We start from the raw sequence: 19347 nt of genomic DNA, 5'->3' as shown, positions 1-19347 counted from the left end.
AACAATTACGTATTCGCTTCGATTTATTCATTAACGTTTAGCATCCATTGATAAATTTACTGCTAAACGAGTATGGTAATACAAACTATTATATTAGAGACAGCCATGTTGTTTATTTATCTTGTATTAAGTTTAATATGTAAATGCAATATCTATCTGCATTAAACCGATAACTAGGCTATTCAAATTTTAATCAACTGAATTGATTTAGAAATTTTCAAATCCGTGTAGAAAATTGTTAATAACAAGCTGTCAAATGTTTCATATTTTATCTGTGGTACTATTTGACAGTTTTGTTTGAATGTTGCCAGTTAACAAATAATGTAATAAATACTGTGTATTTTTTCATGTATTTAGGACATTAAGGTGTTGTTATTAAAATTTTAAGTAATGAGAATAATTTCTAGCTCTGCAATGATTATAATTTAAGATTTGATATTACATCTTAGGATTATGAACTTATGACATATAGGTTTGTTTTTTGTATAAAAGTGGGAACTTTTTCAATGTTCTTGGTGGATGCTGTCCATGTATTGCATCGTCAAACACAGCAATGCCCTGTCTTGAGCACTAAGCACTATATACAGACCGCACTGGATGAAACACCAGCATATATCCCCAACATACAAGTTGCTAGGACCTCTTTATACATCCTGGTTTCCAAACTTCAATTATGTAATTTATTTCGTGAAATACAACTGTCTAACTGAATTTAATTTTCCCTAATGCTTGGCAAGGCGCGGCCGGTGCCCGGATTGGTGAGTTTAATTATAAAATGGCGGCTTTTGTAAATGTCTGTCCGTCTGTTCACGTGTCGTTTAGCTGTACACGCTTGGATTGGGTGCAATTTTTTTTTCTATTTTTTGTTTATTTTGCACTGTTCAGATTTGCAATTTAGAGGCTTGATTTTAAGCACTAGTTTTTTTTATGATGACTGTTTTCTTTGATTATGAAACATTACAATATAATAGAGGTTTGCCCCTCAGTCATTTTTATAGTCTTTTTATTTTGTTTATAGGCATGTATGTGCTTGCAATTTCATTTCTCGGATACGGTATCACAAGAAAACACGATACCGATGAATTGGGTTAGATAAACTCATTCAGTTTTTTTTTTTTTTTATATTATATTAGTTATCATCAGTTGTTCTTTATTAGTAACGATTACTGTTCAATCCATTTATTAATCTGGACTTATTCCAATTATAAAGTCAATAAAGACTATTATTGCTCAACTTTTTCAATAATAGAGCACATACTGAGCAATAAACATCAGAAATCACTTAGCAATAATAGTTATATTAATTTTAATAACTCATAGATTGAGACGGTTATTAGTTGATTCAACTCATTCACGTAGGTAGGTCACAGTACATAGATAATTTTGTTATTAATTATTGCACTTCAGTACAATGTAGGTAGGGGTGACATTCTTGTTATTTATTCTGAAAACTTACAAAACAAATTATGAATATCTATATTATACAAAACGTTTTAAAATTGACACTAAGTTATTGGTCCCTTTTGGATTAAAGATTTGATGTTTAATAGCTTCTTGGTCTATGAATGGGCTGTTCTGACTGTTTGGAAGGTTCAAAGGATATATCATATTGGTATATGTTACAAAAAGACATATCCTATCATATCCAATGATTTAGTGATCTTATCTAAAAGATTTTTTATTTTAGATTCTAATTTGGATCCTGTTTTAAAAACTTCTTGTGTTCTATAAAGGGCAGTTTCGAGTCTACTTTTTATATAGACCTCTTGTACTATAAACTGATTGCTTAATTAAAACAGTTTAGTTATAGTTTGTAGCCTAAATAAATCTATTATTTTGATGGTTCTGATCTGAGCCTTTATACCACTTACACTGATTTAATGCAACTAAGAATGTCACCCTAGAATGCACATGCACTGTATATCGTTGCATGATTTTGATTTTGTTTTATTTTTGAAACAGCTTTAGCATTTGCAAGTAATGTCCACGTTTTGTTCAACAAAGCATATATGTTAGCTTTATTTGTTTTGATATTTTTTAAGAATAAAAACATGTTTTTATTACATTTACTTTTGGTTTCGCTAAAAATCTTTTAGTTTTCGTTACCCTTAGTAGATTAAGGTCAGTATTAAGAAAATGCTTTTTTTTAATTACCAGAAACCGAAAGTAAATGGAAGTACAAAATTGATTGATATGTCTTTGGTTTGTTTGACAAGCCTGTTGATTTTTGAGCATAACTGAATCACGACACTTACAGCAAATATCATCACAACCCACAATCACGAAGCACACTAAACTATGTGTTTGTAGTTATAGTGAAGTTTATTAACAGAAGAGGTTAGTCCTATAATGTTATTCGGACCTTTGGAATTGGCCAAAAGCCTTTCAGAGTTCGAAATTAAATGCAGTTTGTAATGTAGAAAATATTGAAACCTTATCATTGATAGTTTTTTTTTGATCCTACTACTACTCCCGCCTTGACTGATGGTACTAGTATAATCTGTGATTTGTTGCTTTGTAAAAAAACAATCTGTTTTATGTAATAAGGTTTTATGAATACAAAATAAAAAGCCTTTGTCAGAATCATGTTCACCTAATTCCATCACTCATAAAGGAAAAACTAGTCATTTGACAAAAACTAAACTCACTATAGCTACTCCCACATACCACACACATGCATGACTCACATCACTGTCCTCGCTCGAGAACAGAACCAGTTTCATTCAGCCCGTCTGTCCAGGATATGACATGTCCCCGTTCATCCGGCGGTACGCCAAGTACCTCAATGAGAAGGCGCTGTCCTACAGGACCGTGGCTTTTGACTTCTGCAAGGTTAAAAGGGGGTAAGTGTCCTTTAGCATTTGGTCTTTGAATGGTTGGTTAAATATTTATGACTTTGATGTTTTGAGTAGTAATAATATGTAGAAAGAAAGCTTTTTTCACTGCACGGTTGGCGCGGTGGCTAGGTGAGTGGCTGCCGCGCAATGTGTAGTGGGTTCGATTCCCGCACGGAACAACCTTTTGTGTGATTCACAAATAGTTGTTTCGAGTCTGACTGTCATGTGTATGTGAACTTGTATGTTTGGAAATGCACCCACGACACAGGAGAAAATCCTAGGGTGGGCAACGTTTTTTTTAAAAAAAAGGAAAAGAATTCGTTGGTTTAAAGTGTAAACGGTTAGTTTGTTTTTCATTAAGTTAAACCTTAGGATGGTGTGGAATATAATACGTTCTAATAAACCCGTAAAACCGCATGTAAGGCGAAAAACAATACTTGTTTTTCTTAAAATTCCCATTTCAACCACACATTACTCAGTAACTTCATCTAACAAAGTCTTTGAAATTACTCCTCAGTAAGGAAGAAGGCTCCCTCCGCATGATGAACGCGGAGAAGCTGCTGAAGACGCTGCCGGTGCTGCAGGCGCAGCTGGACGGCCTGCTGGAGTTCGACTGCACGGCCAACGACCTCACCAACGGAGTCATCAACATGTGCTTCATGTTGCTCTTCAGAGATCTCATCAGGTAAACCTCGAAACATTACCAAGTACCATTAAGAACTATAGATGGATGGATTATAAGTGTGTGTGTCATGCTTCGGCACGAATGGGCCGGCTCAACCGAAGTGATACCACGGCCTCACAGAAAACCGACGTGAAACAACGCTTGCGTTGTGTTTCGTTGTGTGAGTGAGGTTACCGGAGGTCCAATTCCCCCTTCCCAATCTTCCCCATCCCCGATTCCCGAACAACAACCCTTAAATTCCTAACTTCCAAAAAGCCGGCAACGCACTTGTAACGCCTCTGGTGTTTCAAGTGTCCATGGGCGGCGGCGATTGCTTACCATCAGGTAATACGACTGCTCGATTACCGGCTTGTTTCATAAAAAAAAAATGGAAATATATATTTATAAAGTGTGCTTAAAGATTTATTTTATTCAGTCATAATTGCTCTAAAGAGAATTGACATCCATTCGAACTCAAGCTGTCAATCATCATCATAGGCCCGCATCCTTCTATTGCCTCTTCATTTGTCTCAATAACGAAAAATTATCGGTCTAATTTTATAAATAAAAGAAGACAAAATCTCATTACATTATATGTTATGATTTATTCACGTAATGGTTTGACGTTGTAACTCGACTAGTTTCAAGCCACGTTAAGGGCTCATAGTTATAAGCAACATTAAGCGACGCATATCAAAGAGTTACAAAAGTATAATATACCTTACGAGAGTTATAATACAAGCTGTTCTCATACTAAAATGAACTTGTGAACATTCCAGATTGTTCGCGTGCTACAATGACGGCATCATCAACTTGCTGGAGAAGTACTTCGACATGAACAAGAAGAACTGCCGCGAGGCTCTCGACCTCTATAAGAAATTCCTCATCAGGATGGATAGGGTCGGAGAGTTCTTGAAGGTAAATCTATAACACTTTTTTTTTTTGAGGAGGTAATATCATCTAATGACTTCTCTCGCCTTGGGTGACGCTAGAGGGAGTGTCAACTCTTATTGACTAAAATCCACCCCGTTTATACTTCTGCTTTTCGAGCTGGAGCCCCGGTACTAGTAACTCGCTAGACGGTCCGCAGCTCCGAGTCGAAATCAACACTTAGTAATTTTATTGAGAAAAAAATCTCGAATTTTCGGATCAAATCCTCATAGAAACCAGCTTAACTTAAAAACTTAACAGCTTATAAGCTTGATCAAACCTATTCTCCATCTACCACAACTACAAAGCTTGAAAACTAAATTAAGAAGCGTATCCCCAGCGATAGACGGAAATAAACATCGCCAACAAATAGGCATCTTCAAAAATTTAATCGAAAAGTGATTTTCCAAATGCAATAAATGTTGAAAATCGTCGAATATGTTTTGGTATTATTAATTCTGTGACAGAAATGGTAATTCATAAATGAATGAAATTATGAGTAAGACGTTGCGTTACTTTCGTCAATCAATACGTATAGATATACCTACGTACCCATATACGTACATATTGTTGGTATGTACCTATTACAAGTAATGGTTGGAAGGTGGGGCGCCACGTAATTCGCTCGGCGTGTTTACCACACTATAAATAACTGTAATGACGTAAACAAATGTGTTGCCAACATTATAAAAGAAATGTTTATTTTGTAAATACACTTCTCTTTGTAACAATGTCAAGGTTGACGAAGTTTTTTTACAAAATATGTCTTCTTTATTTTTAAGAGATAAGTAATTAATGAATGTTTTCGGTGATGATTAATTTAAGTAATCAAATGAAGTGTTTTCTATTAGGCATTCTTTACTGCAGTTCTACATTCAATAGTTGATCATCTTGAAAGAAAGCTCAGTCCCATACATTATATATTTTAAACCTCTCACTTAGATTGGGACTACAGACTGAAAAATAACTTGAGTCTTTAACTGCCAACTGAAAATTGTTGAAGGCAAATCCTCCGCTAGTGTCGGTCAGCATTGACCGCGTTGGCAGTGAATGTGTTAATTGATGTTGAATATTGTATCTTTTCTGACTACTACATTTTGAAGTACAATAATTTAGAAATTCATAATAACATACTTATCAACTTAATTCCCTAGGTGGCAGAGAACGTGGGTATAGACAAGGGTGACATCCCCGACCTGACCAAAGCCCCCAGCAGTCTCCTGGACGCCCTGGAGGGACACTTGGCCTCCCTTGAAGGCAAGAAGGGCTCCGCTGCCAATACTCCCACACAAACCGCTAGGTGAGTATTGAATATAGTAGGTTAGGATTTTGTTATATGCAAAAGCCTATTTAAGTCTCTTGTCGTAAAGCTATATGATATTATCAAGGATATCTTTAACGATGAATAATACCAATATTATAATAATTGTTTAATGAGCCTCTTCGAGTAGCCTTCCAAAGGCCCTAGGCCCTATGGTCCCGTGAATGGAAAGAAACAATATTATAATAATAGTAGGGCTCAACAATGGTGTAATTGAAATGCTGATTACCATTACCTTATTTTATTAATTTAATGATTATATTTTTTTCTAAAATCTCTACACGCCCGCATTGTGGGCAGAAAAAAAGAGGCTATAAAATTATAAATGTGACCACTGTATACCGTGTAATGAGGAGACCCTGAAACGTTGTAGACTTCTCAGACAATAATAAATTATACTTATTACACATTTATTTAACCAAAACTTCCCACAACCATTTCAGCGCCCAAAAGAACGTGGCGAGCGTGATGGGCGCTCTATCCTCCACATCATCGTCGTTCGGTAACGCGGCCGCGTCCACCCGCCTGGACAACCAGCCCAACGGGGCCTCGCCACTCTTCATAGACGACACCCTCAAACAACAGGCCCTGGCTGAGGAGGAGGCCGCTATGAACCAGTACAAGGTAAATATAGCTCTTTATTTTAAGACAAGATTGTAATATTTGAAATTATTAAAGACCAGTGTCCCACCGGTATCGGATGGAGTCGAAGATATCAGAGAAGGGAACTTGAAATAGTCTTTAGACTATTTTCAACTATTTTCTATATAAAGAAGGGTGGAAGATGTTGGACCACTTTGAAGTGATTTTTATTGTTGAATACACTTACTTGACTGTTATTTATTGTCAAACAGTATTCCAAAGGAGTTCCATTGCAACTATGGGCTTGTCTTTATTTGGTATTGTTGGACACCCAAACTAAACACCTTAGTCGCATCTACAAGAACTGTAAATATGCTTTAAATAATAATTAACACTAAACCCTAATAAATTCAATAAGAAAACGACATTCAAGCAATTATATTGCCTATCCCCATACAACAATCAAGTATAAGAAAACAAATATCTTCAAACAATACACCTTATTAATTCTGCTTACCTAACGCCTAGGGCATACGAGCGTGGACCACTAAAGGAATATTAGCTAGGTGTAACTTCCAATTTGCAGTGAGTTTACATCATGAAGTGATTAATAAAAGGGTTGGAAACCAATCATAATTATCATTAACTAAAATATTGTAACAGCATGTTAGCACAACCCTCGGATAGCGTTGGAACCGGTAACTTACACGCCATTAATGGCTAATCTTAATAGTCTTGGTTGATTTTGGTTGGAGAGCCATGCTTCGGCACGAATGGTCCTCGACTGGAGTGATAACACGGCCTCACAGAAAACCGACGTGAAACAGTGTGAATGAGGTAACCAAAGGCCCATTTACTCCCCATCTCAATATTCCCAACCCCGACTCCCCAACAACTCTTATATTCCTAACCCCCAAATGGCCGGCAACGCATCTGCTGTCCATGGACGGCGGCGATTGCTTACCATCAGGCGATCCGCCTGTTCATTTACCTGTTTATACCATGAAAATATTATAAAGGAGTATTTTGATACTAGCTGCATACAAATCTTGCCAAAATTCTATCTCTTGTAGACAAATCTACTGATGAGGGAAGCCCTACAATAGAGAATCATTGAAATAGAAAAAAAACTGAAATTAAATATCTGAAATTAACTTCAATGCAAATGCGATAAAATGTTGAACTTTACTCTTGTGTAATAAAGTAAGATGTTTATGTGGCATTTATTTCTACTGATAATAGCCTGGTCTATTTCCCAGGTCACAAAGATTGGTTCCTAGTCAAAATCATGTTGCCCGGACACTAATATAAAAATGCAAAGACTTTATAACACAAAAATCGCCAACGAAATGGCGTACTCTCCAAGAGCCACACTTCCTTCCACCTATAATAGGCTTAACATAAATATTTCAGGTTCGATTATACCAAGGCGAAGAGTGGACAGGCGAGGAGGATATATCAGAGATAGTAGTAAGAGAACAGGGTACTATGTGTTGCTTAGGGCACGGGCTTGGGGACTCAGTGTGTCATATACTGTCTGCTGTCGCCTTTATCGATATATCATGTCGTTTTGGTCAGATGATGGATGTTCTGTGTGTGATTGTACACTTGGCAAAGAGATTTAAAAAAGTTTCCCTACTCTAGAATTTTCTCCTAAGCAGCATTGTGTGTGAAATGGCTCAGATTCCGTGATCTGACTGACACAAGTTGTGATGAACAGATAATTTATATTGTTGTAATTGATAATTCTTGTAATTGATAATTTATATTGTTGTAATTGATAATTCTTGTAATTGACACAATCCAGTGTTAAATTATAAGAAAGCTTTTTTGACAATAGGATATTTATTAATCAAAATAAACAAAGAAATGTTTTAATTTTTCTAAACTTTACTCGAAAATTTCTTTGCCATGTGTACATTGAAAATATCAGAAAAAAATTGTATGTGTTATGTATGTGCGTCCGCTCTGGAGGGTATTTTATATTATGCTGTTATTTTATATACATTTGTGAATGTCACCGACTTAAGGGTTATCACTACATCGCGGCTGTGCAGCTCAAGGGTTGTGATATGTTTTTAAAAGGTTTCAACATCATATGAGAATTTAGTGGCATTGTATAATAGACTTTAATAGAACCACTTATGGTACAATTTTTGATAAATATACCTTGAATCTTCAAGTGTAATTTGAATAGGACTTTATGTACAAATAATAAGTTCTATTATACAATGCCTCTTAAAATTCCTGTTGACTTTAAACAATGGGAGCCATCACATTTTGTGTTTATTTGAGATTTTTGTCACAACACACTCATTCATTACTTGCACATATCAGTACCATATTATAATAAAGTCATTATACATAAAGCTATATTATCTAAACGCTCACATAGTTTAGATATTACAGAATTAAATTAAACATTGCCATTTTATTCATAGTTTTAATTCATAAAAGAAATTCTACACGACCATTTTCCACTATACATTACATGCACAAAACATCATAAAAGGTGAAAACATTCAGAAAAAACCACTACATATTAAGGGTAGGAATGTCAATGACGAATTGTAATTTTATTGCTATCTAATAAGGTTGAATTTCGATTTTCGGATCTTGTTTCACTATGTTCAAACAAAAATATATCTTATTAACAAGTTCTTAAAACAAAAAATTACAAATCATTGACCATTCTTATCCACCAACAACATAAAACCTCATTGGTGACGGTGTACCCTCGCTGAAATATACAACAACAACTAAAAACAACCTCTATCGTCCTCAGAATAAGGTGCAGTCTCCGACGAACGCGGCTAACAACCCGTTCCTATCGTCTGCGCCTAGTCAGACACAGTCCATAGTGGACTTGTTCGGCCCTGCTCCGGCTGATACTACCAGTACTACTAGCAAAGCTTCTGATGATCTGCTGTCTCTTGGAAACCCGTTCGCTGATAATATGTTTGGAGGTAAGAGGGATCATGAGATTATTTCACACACAAAAAAAGAAATACTGTTAAGTGTAAGATATAAAAATAGAAGATATTTTAATGTAGTTAAAAAGTACAAAAGACAATAATAAATTTCTTATTACATTAATTAACGTAATTTAATACTATAAGTAATTATAATTGTTCAAAATATTTTGTAAAGTTAAGTAAGAATTCGAAACTAATTAAGTAACAGAAAATTTAAAATCACTAAACTAAAGCTCACAATACTAAAACTACCGTAATTATTATTGACAATTAATACTGTACATAAATTAATTAATTTTCTTTCTAATCATAATAACTTTACGTCGGACATGTTGAGAAGAAAGCAGATTATAATTCTACAAAAAGACAGGAATTATTTTCAAACATATTTAGGTAAACATAGGGTGAAGTTTTTGAAACATTTTCGAGAAAATATCTTAGTAAAATATACTCACGATTGTAAATAATCTGGTGCTTGTAGATAGGAAAATTGGGTAAGCACTACACATAATTAGACCCTAGACCCTTCACACTGTATTATAAAGCACATCCCTTAGCTTAACGGGGATGGTTGGAGCACTATACACTCTATTCACATACACCTAAAGTTGAAAGTGGTAAGTCGCCACAACAAACTGAATACCGATGCAGTACACAAAACAAAACTCATAAACTCATTATTATAGAGATCATTTGTTATCTGGTTAATATGCCTATAAGACAGATTTCTACACTACAATAAAATTGTTATGTATGGGAAATCAGGCCAAAATTACCAGTTAAAAATTTTTAATTACCATCTTTTGGTAGTATTGTAGAAAAAATCTACCATTTTGGTAGTACTGCATTGTTATTAAGTGCGGCAACACTTTTAGCGGCGCCGGTGACGAGCACGCCGATGTGGCCCCAACAACAACAACAACAACAGCCGAGCAACGGCTTCGCGGCCTTCCCGCCTCAGCAACAGAACAACTCCTTTGTGTCCGAGGCTAACTTCTCTAACGTTTTCGATAACACTGATTCCGCAGGTGAGCTTCCACTAGTAGTCATTGTGCTGGGGCTGCCGTGCTATTTGGCTGTACCGAACTTGTACTACTCCAATACAAACACTTTTTGTTTTGTATTCTTTGTGATTTATACTCTGCTATTTCAAAGTATAATGGCACGGCAGCCCAAACCTTGCTTTAAATAAAAATCTATTTGTGGTGATGGGAACACTTTGTAAAATTCTATATTATGTATAATGTATATCTTGTTTAAAATGTCAAATATTTCTTGTGCAAGCTGCCGCGGCTAATCCGTTCATGGGTATGGGAGACCTCACCCAACCAATCTCCGCGTCACCCGCCCGTCCCCCTCCCCCCACCATTCCCCCACAGCCCAAATCAGCGTTCGACGACCTTGAAGACGTGATGCGCATGTCTCTGGGTGGATCCCCGGCTAAGTCTCAGCAGCCAATCACACAACAGCCGCAACCAATGGCGGCGCAGCCTTTCAGTGACGTCATGTCAATGCCGATGGCTCAACCAATGATGTTCGGCTCGCCCGCCCGACAGCCCATGATGCCGATGGGAGCGACCGGTTCGATATTCAAACATTTAAATGGACCGTTTTTCATTGTTGTTTTTTTTTAATAGCTTGCAGAGTTGCCAGTTAAACATCGTCGTGTGTGCTTTTTATTAATTTTTAATTCACAGGTCTTTTAGTTTTTAGTTGTTCCTTGCACTGGTTGTGTCGCATTAATTTTGTAAATAAGCCAGTGTTTAGTTTTTTATTTGTGTTATTATTGTTTGTATTTAATTGCATTTGCTGCAACACGTTCATTGTCGTAATCCTTGGTTGAAATCTGATGATAGCATGACACTCCGTGATTTCTTCGTTTGTAAACCAGAACACACCAAATCATTTTCACTGCATATTATGCTATGCTGAAATCAAACCGAATACCGCATTGACAAGCTTACCTTTGTTTAATCACGGCTGCAAATCTACATTTATTTATCAAGATATTGTTTTGTGCTAGCTGTCATTACTGTGATCAAAAATAGACTTCATTCCAACTGACTAAGGTACATTACAGGTCAGCAACCACAGCAGCAACAAGGCAAGGTGTTGACTGGTGACTTGGACTCCTCACTCGCCCAGTTGGCCAATAACCTCACCATCAACAAGACAGCCACAGCACAAAAGTGAGTGAAAATACTTTAAAATTAAATAAATATAAATATTTTTTATTCCTACACTCATTGTCATGTGCTAAAATTGTAGTTTAGTGAAGTTTCAGTCAAAAGTTCTAATCAAATATGGAAGTAAGGGATTATCGTTTTTGCGCTCACTAGATGGCAGCACTGATGAGTTTGGTCCTCTCATTCCAATAACTGTTACTGTAAAATATGTAATTATACCTAATGCGCTCTAACAAGGTGCGGCTGACAGATTCAGTAACGTTTCGTATCACTCTTGAAAGTTGCTGCGATTTAAAAATTATGCCTTAATATTTTAGCTATATCACATTCGTATTATGTTAAATCATTCGGAAGCGTAGTTAATTAAATTAAAACCAACCGGAATGTTCTAGTATTCAATTAAAATCTAATGAAATGAAAAATAAAGTAAAGTGTTATGCGTATAATGTAAAGCCATAGTCGTGTTTAGTGATGGGATGTACGGCTACGATGGATAGGTAGTCGATGTTTTTTAGAATAAAAAACGAAAATCGTGCGTCGTTCAATTATCATTCTTAAAAAACCTTTAATTATGTGGGTAAATCCACTGTAGACGCGGCTCTCTCTGCCCAAACCACAGTGACATTATCTGAGCAGAAATATGTAGTAGGCATTTTTCTAGACATTTCCGGCGCCATTGATAATGCGTGGTGGTACTTAATCTAACATATACAAACTAATATATCCTTTTTTTCTTCACGGTTCTGTAAAACTGTAACTCTGAAACACCTCAGGGCTCGGTCATAAAATATTTATTTTGACAATATATACACGTAGTTAGACTGCACAACTAAATAACACACACATTTAATAAAAAAATTAAAGAGAATTAAATGTATGCTGCGAGTATCGATAGCGATAAAGAAAGATTTTTCTAATGTCCATCCCTAAAGAAAGACGTCAACGTCATACTGGCATCTGTCAGCCGCACCTTGTTAGAGCGCATTAGGTATAGTTATGTGTAAATATACAGATTACTGAATTGATTGTCTGTCAGTGAGTTCAAAATGCTTTATCCCTTACTCCACACAAGCTTCACTTTCCAAGCTTGACACAACACAGTGCTCACGCAAAATACGCTCAAATTGCATATAAACACTGAACATTGGCCTATACTACTCAAAAAACAAACGAAGTGCAATTTTCAAACTTATTGACTGAAACTTAAGCGTTATATTCGAGTGAAGTAAGAATATAGCTAGTTGAACGTCACGATATCTCTTCGGACATATCGTGATACAAGCACCTGTTTGTATTTTAATTCTGTTTTAAATTGTATATTAGCTAGGTTGCCTTTCATATTCGGATTACATTACTAGAAATGTTAATTCGTATGAACGGCAACTTGTTATGAAAACGTTCCTGTCAATTTTGACATAATTGTTTTCAATACTAGTACGGTTAATCGCACTTAAGTAACAATACTTGCTTTACGAAAAAGAATCTTATTTGTAACATTTTAAAGTATAAAATGTTGTTGTTGCGTCGTGCGATTGATCTTACGACGCATGTAATCACACCATTCTGGTGTCGACTAGACCGATGCAGTGGAATTCGCCGAAGAACGCGTCGAAACCTGGCCAGACGTGGACGCCACAGCCCATGCAGGCGACCACCGGCGCCGGTTACCGACCAATGGTAAGGCACACAGCTTGAAACTCGTAGTGAACTTAGTTGGCAGAATTGTACACGACATATTCTCGCTTTTATATAGTAAAAACTAGTAAAACACTCTGAAGTTATAGGTGATTTTATTTAAATGTATTTGCACTATATTTTTGTTACCGCTTCATTTTGTTAGCAAGCTCAATTAGACACACTCCCTCAAGCGTAATGGAGTGCACGATTCTGACAATAAAATCTCCATGTACAAAATTAAAAACTGACTAAAATGTCAAAAATGTCGCGAAGTGTTCTTACAATGGCAACACTAAATTGTAAACGTCAACTAAAAAGACTAAAGTGTCGCATTCAATGTTAAAACGAGTTAACAAATTGCAGCAAGCAGCATTAGAGCAACTCCTGTGCAATTCTGTTGCTTTAAATGTCGCATCGTTATGCTAAAACCTTGTTTGCTTATTAAGCTCGCTCTTTTATGTTCTTTCTTCCCGTAGCATGCCTTCCTTTTTGCGTTACAGGGCCCAGGCATGACACTCCCACCAATGCCCCATACTATGCCTCATGCATATCACCCCCCGCATTATATTATGGTAAGTTTGCTATTTATTTTTTGTTCCGTTTTATTTTTTGTTTTGCTTTAGCGTAGAACACGCGTAGATTAGTTTTATTTTTAATTGCGAGAGTTGTCAAGTTGATTGGAGGACACTGTTTTGCTTGTGTCACGTGGAGATGTCAGCTGAGATGAAACACGATTTGTAATGTCTTTTTAGGATTTATTGTTCCTTCTAGTGTTAAATTTTTACTTCCTATTTCAGATCTTGGTTCATTGACTTGTTTGTTTTATGAAATTTTGAAAGTTTTATAATTAGCATTAAATATTATTACTATTAAATCATTGAACCAAAATCAGGAAATAACTGAAAATTGTCATAGTCTCTTCAGTTTGAAAGACCCTGCATGTGTGAATTGGTTTGTATGATTGTATGAAACGTTTGCATGAATAGTGTTCATGTCACCTCATACATTTTCTGATGAATGTTAAGTGTTGTCATTCAGTGTGATTAATTTTGTATGAATGCTCAACTGTGTTCTTCTAAACCTTGATTATTTGGCAAAATCTTTCTAGCCGTGTATTTGAAAGGCGAATTTACCTTCTAGTGTCATACTTAAGGTTTGTTGTAGCTATAGTTATCTTAACGATAAGATTTCCGACCCACAGCAACAGCCAGGCATGGTAATGGGCATGCAAGGAGCGCCAATGATGCCGATGGGCATGGCTCAACCGATGCGACCCGCCGTGCCACCGCAGCCTACCACCAACCAGTTCAGTTAAGCACCACCTTTATTACTTGAAGGTTTACGTTTATAACAAAACCCGACTGCTCATTGCACTCCACGTTAAACCACAGGACACCGCTACACACATAGCGATCCTATAGTATAAGAAGATGCCAGTCTAATATACACTCTTATAGATTCGATGTAATAGCAAAAAGTATTCGTCTAATTAGTCAAATTTATCCAAGTATAGTTTTATTATTGTAATAGGTTATTGGAATTGAAATTATGGTAGTTTTGTTTTTTTGAGCTCAATTTATTTGAATTTATTTTAACGAAGAAATTTAATAAATGTTCTAGTTTTTAAGTCTTGTTACTCAAGCTAATATAATAATTATACATTTTATTTGTTAATTACTTCTTTGTATTTCTTTCTGTCTTCTTCTTTAAGCTTAAAATGCTTGATTATTTCAAGTTGTTCGGTGCATAGCAGTCGGGTTATCTATGTCATGTCAGCTGACGTGTGATCGGTAGGTTCTACCTTATAAGTGCACCGTTTAGTTGCGAATTTTGAACGGAACTTACGCCCTTAACATACGTTCATTATGAGTTTAGGATTGCCAGTCGAAAAAACTAGTTGTTTTCAAAGTTACCTGTATTTAATAGTTTGGTGGGAAAAACGATTGAATGGAATTTTCTGATACAGAAACTTGAAATCAAATTAAACACCAGTTATTATTATTTATCATTTGTATACTTAATTAATTTTGAATTGAGACAAAATTATTGCAATTTTTATGAATTATATTTTGTTAAATCCAAACGTTTAAGATTATGATGTCATCAATATTTAGTTTTGAATAGAAACTGATATGATTATGTATATTAATTAATTATTATTTCGATGATTTCTTATGTTCTTTTTTATTCAATAAACTTTGCGTTATTTGACTTATGAATCATGAAATGTCTTATGAAAAAGGTGCGAAAGATTATTTTTTTTCTTCAAAATTATACACATCACATTCCATACTTGTACAAAGTGAAAGATAATTTATTATGAGGTACTCGTTAACTTAGCTTATTACCTACCTTTGGCATAGTCAGTATTTATGAATTGGAATTGAAGTGAGTTCTAGTTTCTTTTTGTAATATTTCTTTCCAGTGTTGGGTTGAAAGCGTAATGTTTACTTTCAGCATCGGATGCATAAATAAAGTTAATGAAATCATATAGTTATACTGGGTAGACGTCACATAGACACCCTTAATAATATTATTCTGTAACTTGATCCATATATTATGTGTATAAAAATAAATACTTGCATATTTAGTCATATATTAAGCCTACGTGTTTTGGACAGAGTGTAATTTTTACACCAAATCCATTGTTTGGGTAAAAATACAATTCAAAGTTCAACAATACATGTTTCCATATCCTCCAGTTATGTAAAAACTGTATTTGTCATATAGAATATTATGTATAGAGGGTTATGCATTAGATTGTTATAACATTAGATGTTACGGGTGTATATTATAAATGTATGGCTGTTGTGAATATATGAACTAGGTGCTTGCTATATTAGAGGCCCCATTGCACGATCCATTGGAAACGCAAAATTTTCACTTGTATGGAAAAATATCTAAAAATCTAAAGGTCATGTTAATGGGACCCAAAATTCGCCACGGACAATCGTTTAACGCTCCAAATCGAAACTCGTTCTGGTGCGCTAAAAATTGTAATTTCATGGTTACGCAAAATTATGGACTTAAAAATCTAATTGGATATTGCCAAATATATCGGAACGTAAGTCTACGCCCTATCTTTATATAGTCTTAACAGTTAATAGCAATACTTTGTACAAATGTATTTATTAAAGAAAAGAAAAACCGTTCGCTTCTTGTGATATTTCATTTCTAAAGACTGCAATCCAATATGTCGAAGTATTAAAGTATGCTTTATTTTTATGAATGTTTTCTTAAATCCATCGTTTGGACAAAGTATTGTGTAAACGTTGCCATCGTTAACTCGTTCATAATAAAATTACAAATAATACGAAACACCCGTGGTTTTCGTATGGCAACACTGTCAATGTTGCTGCACTATAATCAGTGTTACTTATAAAATATATATTCACAGGTACATGTAGATGTATAAACATGATAATTATGTATTTAGAATATACGCAAAATGTAATGTTTGAATAGCTCAGCCGTGTGATTCAATGGTGTATGTAAATATAGGTGTTGCATAGTACACAGTGCTAATTTAAACCCTTTACGTTACTTCAGCTAGCTTTCCTCAAAGGCTAGTGACCGTCTATATTGTGTTACTCCGAAATTGTTTGATGTTCAGTTGTACTGCTGAAGTCAGGTGGTACAGCGCTTATTGTAAGAATGTCTTCATCCCAGTTCACTTGCACCTGGTTTTGGTAGTATTGCGCAGTCCGGGCTGGCTTTCTACGCGTGTTTAGTGAGCAACGATAGTGCTAAATGTTAGGCTAATTTGATTATCCAAATTAATGATATATGATATCATTTGCAATATGTTTGAGATCTGTGAATTATTTCATCGCTTGAAATGATTGCTAATATTTTTGTGCAATATTTTTTCTTTTAAAAATTTTATTCATGGCAACTCTGATGTTAGTATAGTCTGTTAAATCGTTAATGTGTATTTCAATATATAGGAAAAATCAAAGGTTTGCTCTAGCACATTAACAGCAGAGTGTTCATATAATTTACAAGTATTATGATTTGAATATATTGACAAAGAAAGTCCAGTGGTTTGTAGAGATGTTCAGTTGGCCATACTTTACTTCTTAAATGGATGCTGTGATGTCAGGTGGATTCGACTGACTTATTTGAAATAGGCGGGATTCGCTCTTAGTTAACACTTTAAGTTTCTTTTTATAAGAGAATACTAGTTAAAACCACACTTTTGAATTAGTTATAGTACTCATAGCGGCCTTTAAAATTTTTAAGTTGTAAATTTTATTCATTTATTTTTATCAATGTACCTACTGAGTTACGTTTTTTATGTAAATACCCCCTTCTATGTTATTTACTAGCTCTGTCTTTAGATATTCAATTTAGTTTATTTATGAAAAGTAATAAATAAATCAATTAATATTATGTTTTTTGTTTTTTATTTTGTTTACCCCTTTGTTTTTTTTAACCCAAGGGTCCAGATTGAGCCTATCCAAAACAAATGGAGATATAAGTTCAAAAAGTCGTAGAATTTCCTTTATAGTAGAATAGATCGGCTATCAATAGATGGAGGAATATATTTGTCTATGTACTAGAATACTGCGTGTCTGTTTACCTCTTATTCCTATGACAATACAATAAATTATGTAATGGCCTGTATGTAAGAGTTGGTCTGTCCTAGAGAGATATGCTTGAAGCTTTGTCACTGTCCGCAGTACACGCGCATTCCTAGGACAGTCCAGTACAATGGTGAACCTAGTCGTATATTCAAGATCACAGTATTAAAGTAGCACTTCATAGGTGTCTATCGGAAGTTATGTATAGCTGTTAAAAACAATTAGCTCGGTAATCTATAATCACTTTTTAATTACTAAATACAATTTCCAATTCTATCACTCTGGTAATTAGTGCGAAAATTCTGTGTGCAAATAAAATAGTAAATTAAATCCATGATTCAATAGTTTTGATCAATGTATACGAATGTATTTAGTAATTACAAATGTGAGGGAAAATATATTTTTGTTAGGAGTGAAGTGTTCTCTCTCGTACGAACAATAATTTATTGTAACTTCTAAAGCTTTTGAAAGTTGTGTACTTATCTTGTTGAATCTCAAATAGTGGGGCGATTGATCTATCTATAAACACAATAAATTAATAAAAGTTATTTACTGGTGTTTCATTTTATCCTTTTACGTTTTTTGTCAAGACCTACCTATAGTATTTATGGATGATACCTATGGACCGTACTTCACAAATTTCAGTCAGTTACAATGTTGAAAAATCTTGGGTTCGACTCCCAGGTTACGTAAGAAAAATACCGTACATCACAAATTTTCAGTCAGTTATGATGTAGAAAAATCCTGGGTTCGAATCCCAGGTTATGTCAAAAAATACGGACTACTAAATATTCAAACTGCTCGGCAAATGGTTTTAGAGCCTTCAAATTGAGTTTATCCAGCGTATGCATTCAATAACGTATGCGCCGTGCAGACGCCGCGCTAGCGTTAGCTTTTAGGTTCGATTCCTGGATCCGCTGTAAGAACTAATAAGCTATGAATTTGAAACTAAGCCTAGAATTAGAATTGCGTAGTTGATTGATGGAATACTTTATAAGTAGAACTGTTAATCAGAAATAAAACACCTAATCTATGCAAAGTTGAAATAAACCTTCAAGAAAAGAGAGTATTCTTTTTCTTTTGGCTGATTTGGATACCTTTGACTCATCTTGTGTTAGCGTCTATGGGCGGCGTTGATCACTTACCATCAGGTAACCCGTCTGCTCGTTTGCCCCCTATTCCACAAAAAAGTCCCCGGGACATGGCAGACTCACCCCTTTTGCAAGTGGGAATCGTAAAAACTGATGAAAACTGCCTACATCTTTGGAGACTAGCAATTGAGATATTTTGTTAAATGCAGTTACAAATTCCTTACAACAAGAAATTTAAAATGTATTTGGAGTTCTGCTGGCACACAGAGACAAAATCTTGTTATATAGAAAAAATATAATATTTATTCTAGTTATTAATTATAACATAACAAATGGTATATTGTGTTTGAATTTTTTTATAACGTCACGCCTTTTATCCCCGACGGGATAGGCAGAGGTGCACATTATGGCACATAATGTATCAGACTCCGTGCTACTACTGAGAAATTTTCGAAAAACCGAAAAAAAGCCCAGTAATTCTTCGCCCGACCCGGGAATCGA

The 19347-nt window shown here is 35.1% G+C and overlaps 1 protein-coding gene across 15 annotated transcripts in view; it reads left to right on the top strand.

Annotated features, from left to right (window-relative positions):
* Positions 1-18303, top strand: part of LOC118278249 (phosphatidylinositol-binding clathrin assembly protein LAP) — a 44207-nt gene extending 25904 nt beyond the window's left edge. Inside the window, exons 4-17 of one of the 15 annotated variants that reach the window (XM_035597384.2) lie at positions 738-758; positions 2741-2843; positions 3355-3522; positions 4281-4419; positions 5586-5731; positions 6196-6376; positions 6863-6919; positions 9120-9300; positions 10185-10337; positions 10594-10890; positions 11390-11498; positions 13073-13172; positions 13673-13744; positions 14374-18303. In XM_035597384.2, the coding sequence (XP_035453277.1) occupies positions 738-758; positions 2741-2843; positions 3355-3522; positions 4281-4419; positions 5586-5731; positions 6196-6376; positions 6863-6919; positions 9120-9300; positions 10185-10337; positions 10594-10890; positions 11390-11498; positions 13073-13172; positions 13673-13744; positions 14374-14487 (1841 nt within the window). In that variant the 3' untranslated portion in view covers positions 14488-18303. Of the gene's footprint in view, positions 1-737; positions 759-2740; positions 2844-3354; positions 3523-4280; positions 4420-5585; positions 5732-6195; positions 6377-6862; positions 6920-7747; positions 7805-9119; positions 9301-10184; positions 10338-10593; positions 10891-11389; positions 11499-13072; positions 13173-13672; positions 13745-14373 lie in introns of all 15 variants that reach the window. The other 14 variants (XM_035597383.2, XM_035597387.2, XM_035597385.2 and 11 more) reach the window with 14 other exon arrangements.
* The last annotated feature ends 1044 nt before the right edge of the window (positions 18304-19347 follow it).

Source organism: Spodoptera frugiperda, chromosome 18 (genome assembly GCF_023101765.2).
Source record: "Spodoptera frugiperda isolate SF20-4 chromosome 18, AGI-APGP_CSIRO_Sfru_2.0, whole genome shotgun sequence".
Classification (NCBI taxonomy): Eukaryota; Metazoa; Arthropoda; class Insecta; order Lepidoptera; family Noctuidae; genus Spodoptera; species Spodoptera frugiperda.
This window is presented reverse-complemented; position numbering and strand designations above follow the sequence as displayed.